Genomic DNA, 14071 nt, shown 5'->3' with positions numbered 1-14071 from the left:
GGCTGTAGCATTTAGATGACTCAGGCTCTCCCTGATCTACCACCAGCTTCCCTCTCCTTTCCTCTCTCCCAGCCTCGGGTGTGGATAATGCCCAGAACCAGAGGGGCCTCCTATTCTATTGATACATGGTGCAAAGAGCATACTGTCCTCCTCCTTTGTGCCTGTCTCTCTCTCTGCAAGGGAGGGCTTTGTACCCGAGGCCGGGTGGTACAACAGGAATCGTTAGGACAATAATGAAGGAGGAAACTCATCAGCCCAGCCTCAGTGGAGCTGCAGTGACACTAGAGCTCAGTGGATGTTTTGCCCTCTTGATGGTCAGTTGCTCCTGTTTCTGTGCTAGGATCTGGCACTTGGAATGCCACGTACGGACACCGCTTGACGTTGAGACACACGAGCTTCTGGAGCGAAGCTGTCTTCACGATCTCAAAGCCAGTCAAACCACCAAAAGTGCTGGGCTTCCAGTATTCCGGGGAGCAGATGGGGTTGCCGAAAAGCCCTTTCAGGGAAAACGGGGCTCCAATCTCCACCATGCTCTCCCCAAAAATAGAGTTTGGTTGGCATTTCTCAAGCAGCAAACCAGGATAAAATTCCAAGGCATTAATGTCTCCATATAGTTCTTCCAGCTCCGCTGCTTTCTTCTCTTCTCCTGCATCAACAGAGAAGGGAGGTTCCAAGTCCATACAAGACACAGGACTTTTCAGCTGCTCTCTCTCTGTAACCCAGAGCACCAGCTGAATGGTCTGACTGACCCTCGGGGCCATGCCCCACCCACTCACCTGCCCTGTAGCAGGTACCAGGCAGTTTTCAAAGTGGGGTGGGTAGTAGTAAGCTGTGGCGGGATGTTTATACATTAATCAGTTTGAAAGCCTACAGTGGGGCCACTGATTGGATGAGGTGTGTGTCTGAGCGCTGTGATCTCTCACTTTACGTGAGAAACAGCAGAACTGAAATTCATTTGCAAATTTAACACCATTAATTTGGGCTTGAATAGGGGCTGGGAGTGGCTGGCTCATTCCAGAAGCAGCTTTGCCTCTCCTGGAATTGACACCACCTCCTCCTCTATTGTTGGGAGTGGACCACATCCACCCTGATCGAATTGGCCCTGTCAACACTGGTTCTCCACTTGTGAGGTAACACCCTTCTCTTCGTGTGTCAGTATATAATGCCTGCACCTGTAACTTTCACTCCATGCATCTGAAGAAGTGGGTTTTTTACCCACAAAAGCTTTTGCCCAAATAAATCTGCTCGTCTTTAAGGTGCCACCGGACTCCTTGTTGTTTTTGTACGTGAGGTGGCTGCTTTGGGCCGAGGGAACCCCGAAGGCAGTGCTAGCCCCTTACTGGACACACATTGCCAGCAGCAGCACGTGAACCATGAAATCTGACCTGTTAACTCCTGGAAGGATTTGTAGGGCTTCATGTTAAACCTCTTCCGGTACTCGTTAAAGGGCTGCAGCCGCAGCAGCCGTGACTCCTTAATAACTCCAACAGCCACTTTCAAGAGGTTGAAATTGATGGTTTGTCCCCCGCCGATCTGAAGCACAGGAAGAGTAAAAGAAGAACAAACTGCTGTTACAGTCAAGCACTGTCATTCCACTTGGAACTGCAGAAAGCTCTGACTATGGCAGATTACACGTCTCGTTAGGTGTTTCTAAGGCATCCATCAGACAGGCGCCACATGACTCAAGACAGTCAAAATCACAGGTCACCGCAGCAGAGAGAGAGAACCACCAGAAATGTCAACTACCAGAGCTGCCAGGCCGGATCAAACGAATGGCCCATCTGGTGTGGTACCCAATCCCCAACAGTGGTCAATGCCAGCTCCTTCAGAGGAAAATGCTAGAAAACTAGGCTTGCCCAAATTCCATTTTTATTTTTTATAATTTTGATAGATAATATTGATGTTTATTTAAGTATTTGTTTATTTCTATTTAAATTTTCACCGCATCAGGGAATTATTGGGTGATCAGACAATGGAGGGAACACATCAGACAATAATGGTTTAATGACAGGAGACATTGAGATTCACAAGTTTTAAAACCATTAAAACACAAATTGTCAACATCACGTCAAAACAAACCAAGGAAATCTCCTTAAACCAATCTCAGAAGTTCTCAAGTGGCATTTTTATTTCTTTGCCGATCTGTAAATTCTGATGGAAATATTTTTTCACTGGTTTGTGTACAGTGAAATCAACAGTTTACCAACAAAAACCTGATCTTTCCAAGCCTACAGAGAACCCTATGCTGAACAATTATGCAGTAACCTGTCAGTGGAAGGGGGGCAGTTATTTCTTTCAATGAAGGAAGATAGCTGGGCATTCGGACAGCAGCAAATGGGACTATCCGATTCCCCGTTACATCAAATTTTCCCAAGAAGAGAGGAAAGAAAGAGAAGCCTCAAACACTGTAAATGTGAATTAGTGAAAGAAAATAGCCACCCAATGGCAGCAGAGAACAAAGGATGAGGCCAGACTGTTGTCCTTTACCATGAGCGCCTGGGAGAGCTGTTTGACCCACAGCCACTGGCCTTTAGAGAGGATTTGGGGCAAGGAGAATGGGCTGAACGTGCTGCAGACACATTGATTATTGCCTGTGTTATGGCAGCCCCCACGATGTGCCAGGGGCTGCTCGCACCTCTGGAATGGATTGTGCCAATGAGGCACCCCCTGCTGGGAGTGGCATTGCCTCGGGGATGGTGGGGGAGCACTAGGAGTTAGCCTGCTCCTTACATCCTCCCCACATCAGAATCGGACCCCACCAAGAGACGTGACCCCTTCCCCGAGCCACTTCCCATGCCCCTTGCAAGTCATGCAGCCTGCTGGCATCATCGCACTGCAGACCCCTGGCGCTGTGTAAGCAGCCCTCCCTCCCCCAGCGGTTTGCACACTGGAGCGGTTCCCTGCCTCTGGCCGATAGGCGCCCGTGTCCGGTGCCATACCTGTCCTGCCGTTTGCTTGGAGAACGACTCCACCAAGGCCTCCACCCCGTAGTCCAGAAGCATGGAGGTGTTGTAAATAAACTGCTCATAGCTGTATTCGTTCTCCTGGATGATGAACGAGTCCGGCATCAGCGCGTGCCAGTGGTAGAGTTGGTTGAACTCCACGGCAATCCGGTTCCTGTACTGGAACTGCACACCGAACAGCAGCTCCGGGTCAAACTTCAGGTGCAGGAAGTACCCGCTGAGATGCTGCACGTAGTCCTCAATGACGATCTTGATGGTCTCTCCTAGGAGGGAGAGGGAAGCGGGATGTGAGGCAGCAGCAGAGGCAAGCGGCTGCAGGCAAGTTAGTTACTGGGCAACAGCAATAGCTCCTGGCTGTAAACGAGCCAGTGTTCTAACAACCGGAGCTCGGACCGTTTAACAGAGATCACAGAGCCGGCGCTCGGCATAAGCAGACGAAACAATTGCTTAGGGCCCCGAGCAGCTCAAGGGGTCCCCATATTTGCTTGTAATCGTGTATGCAGCTGGTGGAGCGGGGGAGGGCAAAATATTCCTGCTTAGGGCCTCCAGTGGGCTAGCACCATCTCTGGAGAGAACATCACCATGGGTGCTCTGGTGATAGGCATGGAAAGAGGTGTGATAGGATTAAACATCCAGTGTGTTGTACTAGATCTGCCTTCATATGTCCCATAAAATAATCCCCAGGAGGTTCCTCAATCACGTGTGACCTCTTGGCTTGTCTGGCTTTTATTCGCCTCCTAGGAAGGCCAGTATAAGCCAGGAGTGTCACTGCAGTTAGGGGCAGCGGTGTGCACCTGGAATACACGAGCCCTTCTGTGGGTAACTCTGGGCCTAGGATGGTGTCTTGGTGCTCACACGCCAAGTGCTCCCCCTTTAGACCAATTCATCTACCGGGCCAGCATCTGCCCAACACTGCTGCTGTGTTGTGAGGCCCAATAACTAGCCTCATGCTGAACAGCTGGGGTGAATGATCACCAAGGCGAGTGGGACAGGAAGATAGCCAAAGGGTGCTGGTTAAGGTGCCGCGGGGGTATAATCTGGATAATGAGTAGAAGTTAACTAAAGGAAAACATAGGCTGAAAAACAAGGCAGTGCCCCAGTAGTGAGATCTATGGGGATGTGGGATGGTCTCGGGGGTCAGAGAAACTCAGAGGGCAGTTAAAATTGGACAGGACAAAGCCCTGGGGCACAGGGAATAATCCTGCATTGGAGAAAGGACGGGATGGCATTGAATACATGTTGTGTTAAATCCATACCCAGTGACATCCCCCAGCCCCCCAATGCCCTGCTCTCACCGATGAGGATGAGGCGGGCTGTCTGGAAGAGCTGCTCGTCGCTCCACGTCGGATGGTCCTGCTTCAGCACATCGCAGACTCGGTTGTGCTCGCGAAGCCAGATGGTCGCATACATCATGAGCCCCGGCAGCAGGCCAAACATCTCCTGGCCCACAGCCAGCTGCTTCTCCTTGGGGGTGCCGGGAGGGTAGATCATGTGAACCGGAGCATCGAGGACTGTGGGTGGATACATCTCTCCATCCACTACCTTGAGGAGACAAGAGCAGGCTGGCATCAAGGAAAGGAATGGAGACAACTGCCCTGGCCAGCCACTGGGTAGCCAGTAGATCCCCGTGCTCCAGCACTGCCAGCCTCAGCTGGCGCCTGATCAGTGTTAACGCCACCTCCCTATGTGAGCCCCTGGGCCTGGGCTCTGGTCTAAAGGGGACTCGCTTTACAGCAGGGGCAGCCGCTGCCAAAACCCTGGAGTCTTTCTTCCCTGTCCAGAGCTGAAAAGGGGCTGAAGGTGTCTAAGGCTTAGCTGTGCTTTGGAGATGAGCAGGAGGAAGCTCCCAGATGTGCTGTCCCTGCTGGCTCGGAGAAGGCGCAGGCAGCCTACAGCTCAGTGAATGCTGCTAGGAGAGGGTCTCCCAATGAGCTCTGCAGGGCACCCTGCTGGATCAGGCTGATAGGGCTTCTCGGACATGTGGATGGGGAATGTTTCCAAAAGCTCCTGTGTGACTGAGGAGCCTTCAGCCCTCTGGTTTCCACTGAGCCGTGGTCTTGACGTGCCTGCATCCCTACTGAGGAAGGGACCGAGGCTCCTCAGTCACTCCGACGTGGTAGCAGGTTTCCCCTGCAGTGGCCTTGGGAGGGAGCCAGATGTGGGCAGTGACATGGTCAGAAGTGGAGAGAGGTGCTGGCTGAGAACACAACACGGGTGGTTGGGGGGCCCTGGGCTGAGAGCTACAAAACCTGATATTTGAGCTTCCCGTCTGTGAACTTCCGCAGCTGGTGCTGACGCTCCAGATTGTCCCCATACAGGTGCCCGAGATCCACCTGCAGAGAGAGGCCAGCGTTACCTGCTGTGCACACAGCTTGTGCAGACAGGCTAGGCCAGTCAGCTGACCCTGTGCCCCCCGCAGCAGCAGGGCTAGAGAGCAGGCCCCAGCCTTTGGCAGGGACCCAGGCAGCTGGGAGCCCCGGCTGAGAGGGCAAGCGATTCGCTCTGTATCTATGGTGCAGCCATGCCACGAGCACCAGCAATCCCTGCCCACGGCAGTCTGATGTTCCAAGCAGCCTTAGGGGCTGGGGGCTATTTGATGGGTTGGGGAGGGTGAGAGCCCTGCAGCCTGGAGGTCTCCGCTTCCCTATATGGCCCTGTCCTGGAAGGCACCTCTGCCTCCGGTCCCTTCTCCCGCTCTTCCCCCTCTCTGTCTGAATGTGCACCTGCACTCCCCCTTTCCCAGGACGTGAACCCCGGCTGCTCTGAGCCTCGGATGCAGGAGCTGGGTTGTGGGTAGCACTGGGGGTGACATCACACAGCTGCAAGTGTCTCTCCCGTTCAGGCTGCTGGAGCAGCCAGCTCCACGGTGAGCCCCCGGTGAGGCATGGGCCAGCTTCATGGGAGGCTCTTCTCCTTACCCCATGGCCCAGGGCCTTGGTGAAGCCATGCCCCATCTTCCCGGATGTCTTGAGGAACTGGTGAGTGAAGTGCTGTGCGAAGAAGGCAAACATCAGGTTGGTCCCACGGGGGTCCCTTAGGAACTGCTGCCGGCGCAGAAACCTCTCTGCAAATTGCTGAGGGTCAGGGAGCTGCTTTTTCCCTGCAAAGGAAGGAAACAAACCCAAGTTGGGAGCTGTCAGTGCATCCAGCCAGTGGGGTCTCCAGATGCCTTACGCCTCAGAGCAACTCAGCCGTAACCCCTGTCGCTGGGGAGGCGTCTCAGGGAGAAGAGGGGTGTCTCTGCCCTTGGCTCGGAGGGCCAGGAAGCCACCAGCAGCTCTGCCATCCTGTTACTTATTTGCAGAAGTCAGCGCCTGTCAGGAGCAACTATCGGGGTGTCAGATGGGGATTGCTTCAGCTGTCACCCATTAAAGTCAGTGGGAAACACTTGTCTAAATAATGATCTATCTCAGCATCTCCAGAGCACAATCGTCCAAGCACCAGTTCTCTGCACAGGGGTTATTCGGCTCAGAGGTTTTCATGTGTCCCTTGGATATCTGGACAGGAATTATCGGCAGCAAGCAGCCCGCTCGCAGTGGAGACCCAAAGACGTAACCTACCCAGGCGTTCGCTCTGACCGCAGCCTGGCACGTTCGCTCTGACCGCTGGCTGTGCGGAACTCGCTGGGCCCTGCTAGTCCATTAGCAAAGTAAATGCTCTGATTGAGCTCCAGGTGTTTCAAAGGCTGGGGTAGGGCCTTTGCTTTCCTCTGAGGGTTTCAACCCTGTCTGGGGTCCGTGGAGAGGATGAGGTTAACAGGACGGGAGGGAGGAATGCGGCTATTAGCAGCTTGCTGCCAATTTAGCTGGCCATGAATAAGGACAGCTCTACCCTAAGGGCTGCATTCCAGACGTGGCAGGCGCCAGTTTAAACCCCCAGAGTGGCTGGTGTTACCTAGCGCTCCTGCCATGGGTCCCACTCGGAGGACAATCCCCCAGGCTCTGCTCTCCTGAAAGATGCCCATTGACAGTGCTGGAGACTTGAGGGCCGCTGGGAATCCACAGCGCAGGCACAGCACAAGCAGTGACAGGACAGGGCGGACCCACGCGGTACCTCAGCCTGGTGCCGTTTGAGGAGGGTGTTTGTCCCCCAGAGCCTGTTGCTGAACTCCCAGAGGATGGGTCAGCCGCACCCTCGGTAATGACTGACGGGAATGGAGCCTTCGCGCTCATTGCCTCAGAACCTCTCCCTGAGGGGAGTCTGTTTTGGTGAGTATCGGACTGGCTGGATTTGAACCAGGGTTGAAGGACTCTGCAGGCCCCTCCCTAGGGTGGGCGCTCTCAGGCCCTTGGGGGAGGGGGAGGAATTCCACTCACTCTCCTGGTAATCAGAGGAGCATTGACCCCCGTCCCCTCTGGGGCTGGGAGTAGGGGTTCGGTGCCAGGCTCCAGACTGCAGGGGTCACGCTAGTTAACTCCCCTGGGCGTGCAGTGGGAGCCTACGCTCCAAGGGGCTGCAGGGGGCAGGGATGCTTGGTGTGCTGGATTGACTTGTGGGGACAGCACTTCCCTCAGATGGGTGCCAGGAGTGGCCTTGATTTTTAGTAGCTGTTCTTCCATTACAGTGAAACTCCAGGAAGGAGTGGGAGCTAATGACCCCTCGAGGTGCCAGGGCCAGCAGCCTGTGCAATATGCATAGCCAGAGCTCTGCCTCTGCTGGAGCAGCTGGCAGGGGTGACTGGATTGGGATTGAGAAGGCATCACACGGGGCGTTACTACAGTGCTGCCACCGCAAAACAAAGTGCAAGGAGACTCCGGCGCCCAGGTTTACGGACATCCTGAGCGTGGTCTTTGCTGAGACAGGCACTTACCGCTGGTTCCCATAGGAGTCGGACAGTCATCAGGTACAGGCGGAAGGACCCGGGTGAAATAGCTTACGTTGGAATAGGCTTCCCAGCTGATATATCCATATGCTGAGTTATACGTGGGGGGGCTTGGGATCAGATTGGCCCGGACTGAAAGGAGAGGGAAGAAAGTCACCTGCAGCCGGGCAATCCTAACACAGATATGTTCATTCTGCTCTGGGTGGTTCCCTCGTGTACCTGTCCCTGGAGCAGCACCAGGATGACATGGCCTGGCTAGTTGTGGCACTGCATACACACACAACAGGGTGGAGGAGTGGGAAAGGGTGGGACACAGGCAGGAGGGGGAGACACTGCAGGGATATGCATGGGTTTGTTTTCTTGTGAAGCCTTTTCAGGGGGAATGCAGGTTCCTGAACTCGGATACAAGCAGGTAAGTAAAAGGGGAACTGATCTGTGAGCATCTTCCTTTGAAAATGTAAATATCGCTTCTGTCCCTGATCTGGAGTTGAGCAACCTTCACAAAAGTTTTTTTGCTGTTCTCCTTTAACTAGCAACTCAACTATTTGTTTCTAATGAACACACAATTGCAGGGGTTCATTGTGGCTAGTGAACCACTGATTTAATATTTACTGCTGGTGACATGCATCAGCAGAGCAGCCTGTGTGTGGGGAGCCCAGGGCTAGGATAGCAGGGAGGTGGTGGATTGGGATCGAAGGGTATCAGCAGAGCTCTGTGTATGGGATGAGGCACACCACCTGTTTGTGCTACACCTGTCTCAAGTCAGTACTCTCACTTCCTTCTCAGGGACCCTCAACTGAGTCATTAATAAAAGGAAGAAAAGAAAAAGGTTCTGTGCTGAGCCTTGCTCTGCTTTGGGTGGGTTGTGCTCTGCTATTGGGAGTTTGTCTCTCTTCCCTGACCTTTTACACTTAGCCTTTAAAATGCCTTGATTCCCCCTAAGGGATGCAAAGTGAGAAGTTATATTATTCTCTCTGCTTCTCGTTCAAAGTGGATTCCTTGATGAATCACACAGTGTTTGAGAAAAATATCCCATTAGAATGGCAACAGAGCCACAGACCTGTCCTGCTGCATAGCTCCAAGGAGCTAAACCAAAATATTTATGCAAGATGATAAACTTTGCGGCATGAGTGAGTAAAGGGTTTATGGTTTGCTAAGACAATTCTCCCGGTGCTAGCTGTCCCTGCTGCCAGAACACCACAGGCAGTTGGCCATGCTGATTACGTGCCTTTCTGAACACGGAGAGCTGCATATTGTAAACCTTTTAATGTTGTTGGTTTTTTTCTATTAACTTTTTAAAGTGCATTTACAGAAACAACAAACATACTATACGAAACTTCTATCAGAACTTAAAATTTAAATCAATTATTTGTATTATGCAGGTTACCACACTTTTATAAACTTGTTTATAAAAATCCAACTAAAGTAAAATTACTAAGATAAGATAAAGAGCAGAAACCAGGTTCGGAGGAGGGGGATAGAAATGGGGGGATGGGGAAATGGGAAGAGAGAAAGAGGAGGCAAGTGGGGGGCCCATGGATTTAATAGGATTATTCACATACTTTCAAGAAAGCATCCCATAGCACTGAGAAGTTTCCTGCGGTCTTTCTGTTGTGTTATATAAGGCTTTCCATGCTGGCCAAGCAGACAGTGTCCATGCTGCAGTCAATTGCTGGTCGATTTTTAGATTGCCATTTTTGCAGCACTAGTCTTTTAACAATTATTAGTGCTCTGCTGAGCCAACTTTTTCAGATTTATTCAGCTTCCAATTAACATCAGTTAGGTTTAAAATAACATGTTTAGCTTGTAACACAATTTTATTTGATAGGAAAAAAATTAACTCTACAATTCAGTTCTGCCCAAAACATGTGAGTAGGGGCCTTTCCGGAGCATATGAGGTAAGTTAGCACCTGCTGAATCACAGTGCCGATATTCGTCTGACAATTAATTTGATTGTGAAGCTTACCCATGGCCCCACTGCTAAGCCAGGCTTGGGTTCTCCCCACACGGCTCTGCTGCTGTCACAGCGAGTCACTGGTGGAACAGAACCGACGAGTTCTGAGTCCCAGTTCCCTCTCCGGCCCCTAGACCTCACTCCTCCCCCAGAGCTGTGGCTGGAACTCAGGAGTTCTGCCTCAGTTCCTGCTACTCCACCCACTGGACACACTGCCTCATTCTGCAAGGGCAAATGGATTATGTCTGCTTTACGAAAACACAACGAGAACAAGAAAAGTAGCCTGACTGGGGCAGCAGGTGCACAGAGAGATCTCAGCAGTGCCCTGAGAATGAAGACACACTTTGAACCCCAGTGGCCAAAGCCAAGGGTGGACTTTCATTTAAACATTCCCACCAAAGAGCCTAGCCTCACCTGTTAGCACCAGTCTCATCAGCGTGTCCCTAACGAAGGTGTTATTGATGATGTTCCAAAGCCACCTGAAGTGAGTCAGGATGAAGTGATAGAAGGCCGGGCTTGGCTTTATCATAACGTGGAGTCGTGTCCAAAACTCAGCTGGGAGGAAACAGCAAATTGCTTTACATTAACACTTTCCTTTCTAGTGACAGCTGCTAAATGGCCAATCAGCTCTCAGTTGCTGTTGGCTAACCAAGTCCTGCTGGCACCAGCACGCGGTCAGCCAGTAAGAGCATATGCTTATGGAACAATGCTCCAAACTTGTGTTCCATTGTCTGAGTGCCTTGCCACTCCGTGTGGCTCTGGGAGAGCCCTATGGGCAGTGTTTTGAGCTGGGATTAGCTCCAACCTCCTACACGTGTAGTTGAATTAAGCCTCTTGCAGAAGCTGCTGTTTTTCTACCTTGCCCCCAGACTTTCACCCAAAGGCAGAGAGGGAGGGTGAACTTACGCAAAGTGCAGTTAATGCCGAAGTAACCGGTCCGGGTGCAGTCGCATTCGTAGCTTTCCCTGCCGACCCTCATGCACACCCCTTTGTTCTGACATGGGTAATAACAACACGGATTCACTAGGGGAAGAGGGAGAGAGAGGTTTCATTGTTAACCCATGGACATCACTTGATTTGTCAGCTCCTCGGTCACCATGGAGTGACATTTGCCCGTGAGCAGAGAACCAGCTTGAGGTACCACTTAAGTCCTGCTTCAGCCCAGTGGCATCTAGACCTTGGGAGATGAAGTTGACCCAGGTGCTTAGCTGCGAATACCATTCACTGCAGAGATTCCAACCAGGACATTCCTAGAAAGCACACGTGGAGTAAGGAATCCAATCAAAGGCCACCAGGCTGCAGAGTGAGGTAAGCAGCATTTGCCCTACAATAGTCAGTGCATGATCATGCATTCCTGGGCGGAGGAAGAGAAATATACCTTGGCTGGAGCTGGAGAGTTACTTGATGGGTCAAGCAAGGCAGGGAGAAAAGGGGCTCCCCCACTACCTACATATAATGCCCAGTACTTTGTTTTCAGCTATTTCTCTTAAGCCCCCTGGAGGCTTTCAAGTTTTGTGCCTGTAAAGCAGATTTTATTATGATTTACTGTACTGGCGTGGCAGAAATATGTACAGGGAGGAGCAAAGTTCTGCACTAGCTGATATCAGCACCACGTCCTTACAGAGGCATGCTAAGTATGTGTGCCCAGATTCCCCCCACCTGCCTGAAAGGGGCAGTCTGGGTGCAATGGTTCCACCTCTCCTTTGCTGTTTGCCATGCTATAGGGAATCACTGTCCAGTTGAAATAGGAGGCCTTTATTAAAGGAAATGGTTACAGCCACAAACAGACTTCCACACAGCTTGAGTCCAGCTTGGTCCCCTTTGTTTACCAGGGGCCACACCCTGTCTAAAGCTCTATCCAGCACACTGTGACCTCTAGTGGTTGAGTGATCTAACTGTAAGGTCACATATTATGCTCCCAGTGTCTGGTCTGCTGTGTGATCAGGCCAGCCCTCTAGGTTATCATGCCAAGGGAATTAATTAGCCTAAAATATCTTGTTAGCAGAAACACCAGAAGCTGCAGCTCCCCAGCACCCCTTCCTTATTATGAATGGATGGAAGTGGCTACTTGTTGGGTTGTTTCTCCTATCTCCATCCCCTGGGCAGGGTCACTTCCTTTGAAACAGGAGGCTTAGTCACATGCCATGATGTCTGGAGGCTGGAGATAAGTGAGCCAGCGCTCCCCAGAATATCCTGCATCCCACACAGAATCACAACGGCTAAAGGATGTTCATTGAAAATTTACCCACAGCAAGTCACTCCAGGGGTGATGTGACACAGCAGGGAATGAGGCCAGAGGAGACCCATACCCTGCTGCAACCTCCTGTGGTCTGGCAGATAGTCCCATGTCAGACCAGGGGCCGTTTTTACATTTTCTTTTTAATTCTTCACAGCAATTTGTCCTGCCCCAAGTAGGCAGCAGGATGCTGCTGCGTTGTGAGGGAAAGATAAATGGCTAGAACCAACATTCTGCATCGTGGCTAGAACCAATGTTGTGCATCAATGGATTCTCAGGTTTCTGCCTGAGAGCACAGCTCAGAGCTGGGAAGAAGGCACGATAGTTTCCTGTGTCTTCATAGAATTTCAGGGTTGGAAGGGACCTCAGGAGGTCATCTAGTCCAACCCCCTTGCTCAGAGCAGGACCAATCCCCAGACAGATTTTTAACCCAGTTCCCTAAATGGCCCCCTCAGGGATTGAACTCACAACCCTGAGTTTAGTAGGCCAGTGCTCAAACCACTGAGCTACACCTCTCCACATGAATGCTCCATGCAAAGAGTTTTGACTTAATCTACCCATGTGCTAATGAGCTCCCAGGAAACCAGGCTAAAGGGAATCAGAGACACAATACAGGGCCTATGCTCTGCTCCCAATGATAAGAACTCCCGCAGCTCCCAGCTGGTGCATGGGAGGCATTTTGGGCACTGCAGTATCCTCCGTGTAAAGCTGGCGAGTGGCAGAGAAGCAGGGACTGGCCCGCAGGAGCTGCAGTGGGGTTTGCTGTGCGTGCATAGACCCGGGCACGGTCAGGACTCGGAGCTCTGGGTTATTAACCAAATCTGCCCTGGGCTGAAGTAATATCCTCACTGCCCTGTAAAATCAGAGCACAGGAAAAGAATGTGAAATGCAGCCTGAGTGCTGCTGAACTGCGGATGCTGTTACCATCCCCGCTCTGGGGCCAGACACACCCAAGGACTTCAGGGGGCTGTTGCTTTCAAGGCATCTTGCATCCCCCCCACCCATTGCTTCCCTGGGGAGGTTTTGTATCAATTCTGACATTGATACTGAGCACATGCCCAGCGCTGGAGGCTATTAAGGGGCCAGTGCACTTCCTCAGGGGCTATTATACCCGTAGTAGTGATTGGTGTCCTCCCACTTTGACTAATGGATCCTTCTGGCATTATCTCATTTCACAGGGGGGAAACTCAGGCAGAGAGCTGGGAGGTGACTTGTCTAGGGCTGCACAGGGTGTCGGGGCCTGAACTGGGATTAGTGCCAGGAAGATTTCCAGTTGTTCAGCATGTCTCAGGATCGTCATGTCAAAGCTGCACCCTGCCCAAGGGTGCAGCAGTCCATCCTCCTTGTGACCAGGTTTTCTGCCACCCAAAGTGGCCAAAAAAAAAAAAAGCCACGGTCGCCGCTCCACTCTTCGGCAGCAATTCGGCACCAGGTCCTTCGCTCTGAGAGGGACTGAGGGACCCGCCGCTGATGTGCCGCCCCTATAGCGGCCAGAGTGCCGCCCCTTGGTATTGGCCTCCCCAAGCACCTGCTTCTTTAGCTGGTACCTGGAGCCGGCCTGCTTGTGACCCTCAGCCAGTGGGATGGGTGCAAGGGTGCCTGGGAAGCTACAAGCAGGAGCTGGTTCCAGCTAGAGAGAGAGACTCCCCTAGGGATAGAATTGTTGCATAAATGAAAAGCTTCCCCCCCGGAGGCAGAAACCCTCTTTAAGACAATGTGCCACGTTTTGCAACAGCAGGACCCTGCTTTGCACAGCCTTGTCTTCAGCAGCATAAACCAGGCAGGGGGCTGCCTGGCTGTGGGGGCAGGACCCTTATGCTGCTAGGGCACCTCGCGTCCTAGGTGTGAAGCCAGCCTGTCTGATGTCTCTTGGGGGACCTCGGTGGAAGAAGTTGGTAAATCCCTGTTAATCTGCCCATGCATGACAAAGACAGCTGCAAGCTCCTTTATCAATCACTTTTTAGCACCATAAATTTGCAAACATAGATAGGCCACATTCCCTGCAATCTACGCTAGACAAACAAGGACAGAGCAAGGGATAAAGATTTGAGAGGAAGCAGCCAGAGAGTGGATGGGTGATGGGGGGAGGAAACAGG

The 14071-nt window shown here is 52.0% G+C and overlaps 1 protein-coding gene across 1 annotated transcript in view; it reads right to left on the bottom strand.

The window, feature by feature from the left end:
* Positions 1–272: 272 nt before the first annotated feature.
* PTGS1 (prostaglandin-endoperoxide synthase 1) overlaps positions 273–14071 on the bottom strand; it is a 33712-nt gene continuing 19913 nt past the window's right edge. Inside the window, exons 3-11 of the mRNA XM_044992981.1 lie at positions 10646–10762; positions 10154–10294; positions 7774–7917; positions 5882–6063; positions 5213–5296; positions 4259–4505; positions 2940–3226; positions 1386–1533; positions 273–646 (exon numbers count right to left, since the gene is read on the bottom strand). Of these exons, the coding sequence (XP_044848916.1) occupies positions 282–646; positions 1386–1533; positions 2940–3226; positions 4259–4505; positions 5213–5296; positions 5882–6063; positions 7774–7917; positions 10154–10294; positions 10646–10762 (1715 nt within the window). The 3' untranslated portion in view covers positions 273–281. The remainder of the gene's footprint in view (positions 647–1385; positions 1534–2939; positions 3227–4258; positions 4506–5212; positions 5297–5881; positions 6064–7773; positions 7918–10153; positions 10295–10645; positions 10763–14071) is intronic.

The sequence above is a fragment of the Mauremys mutica genome, chromosome 18, assembly GCF_020497125.1.
Source record: "Mauremys mutica isolate MM-2020 ecotype Southern chromosome 18, ASM2049712v1, whole genome shotgun sequence".
NCBI lineage: Eukaryota > Metazoa > Chordata > Testudines > Geoemydidae > Mauremys > Mauremys mutica.
The sequence above is the reverse complement of the archived record's forward strand: the minus strand, read 5'-3'. Positions and strand labels throughout refer to the sequence as shown.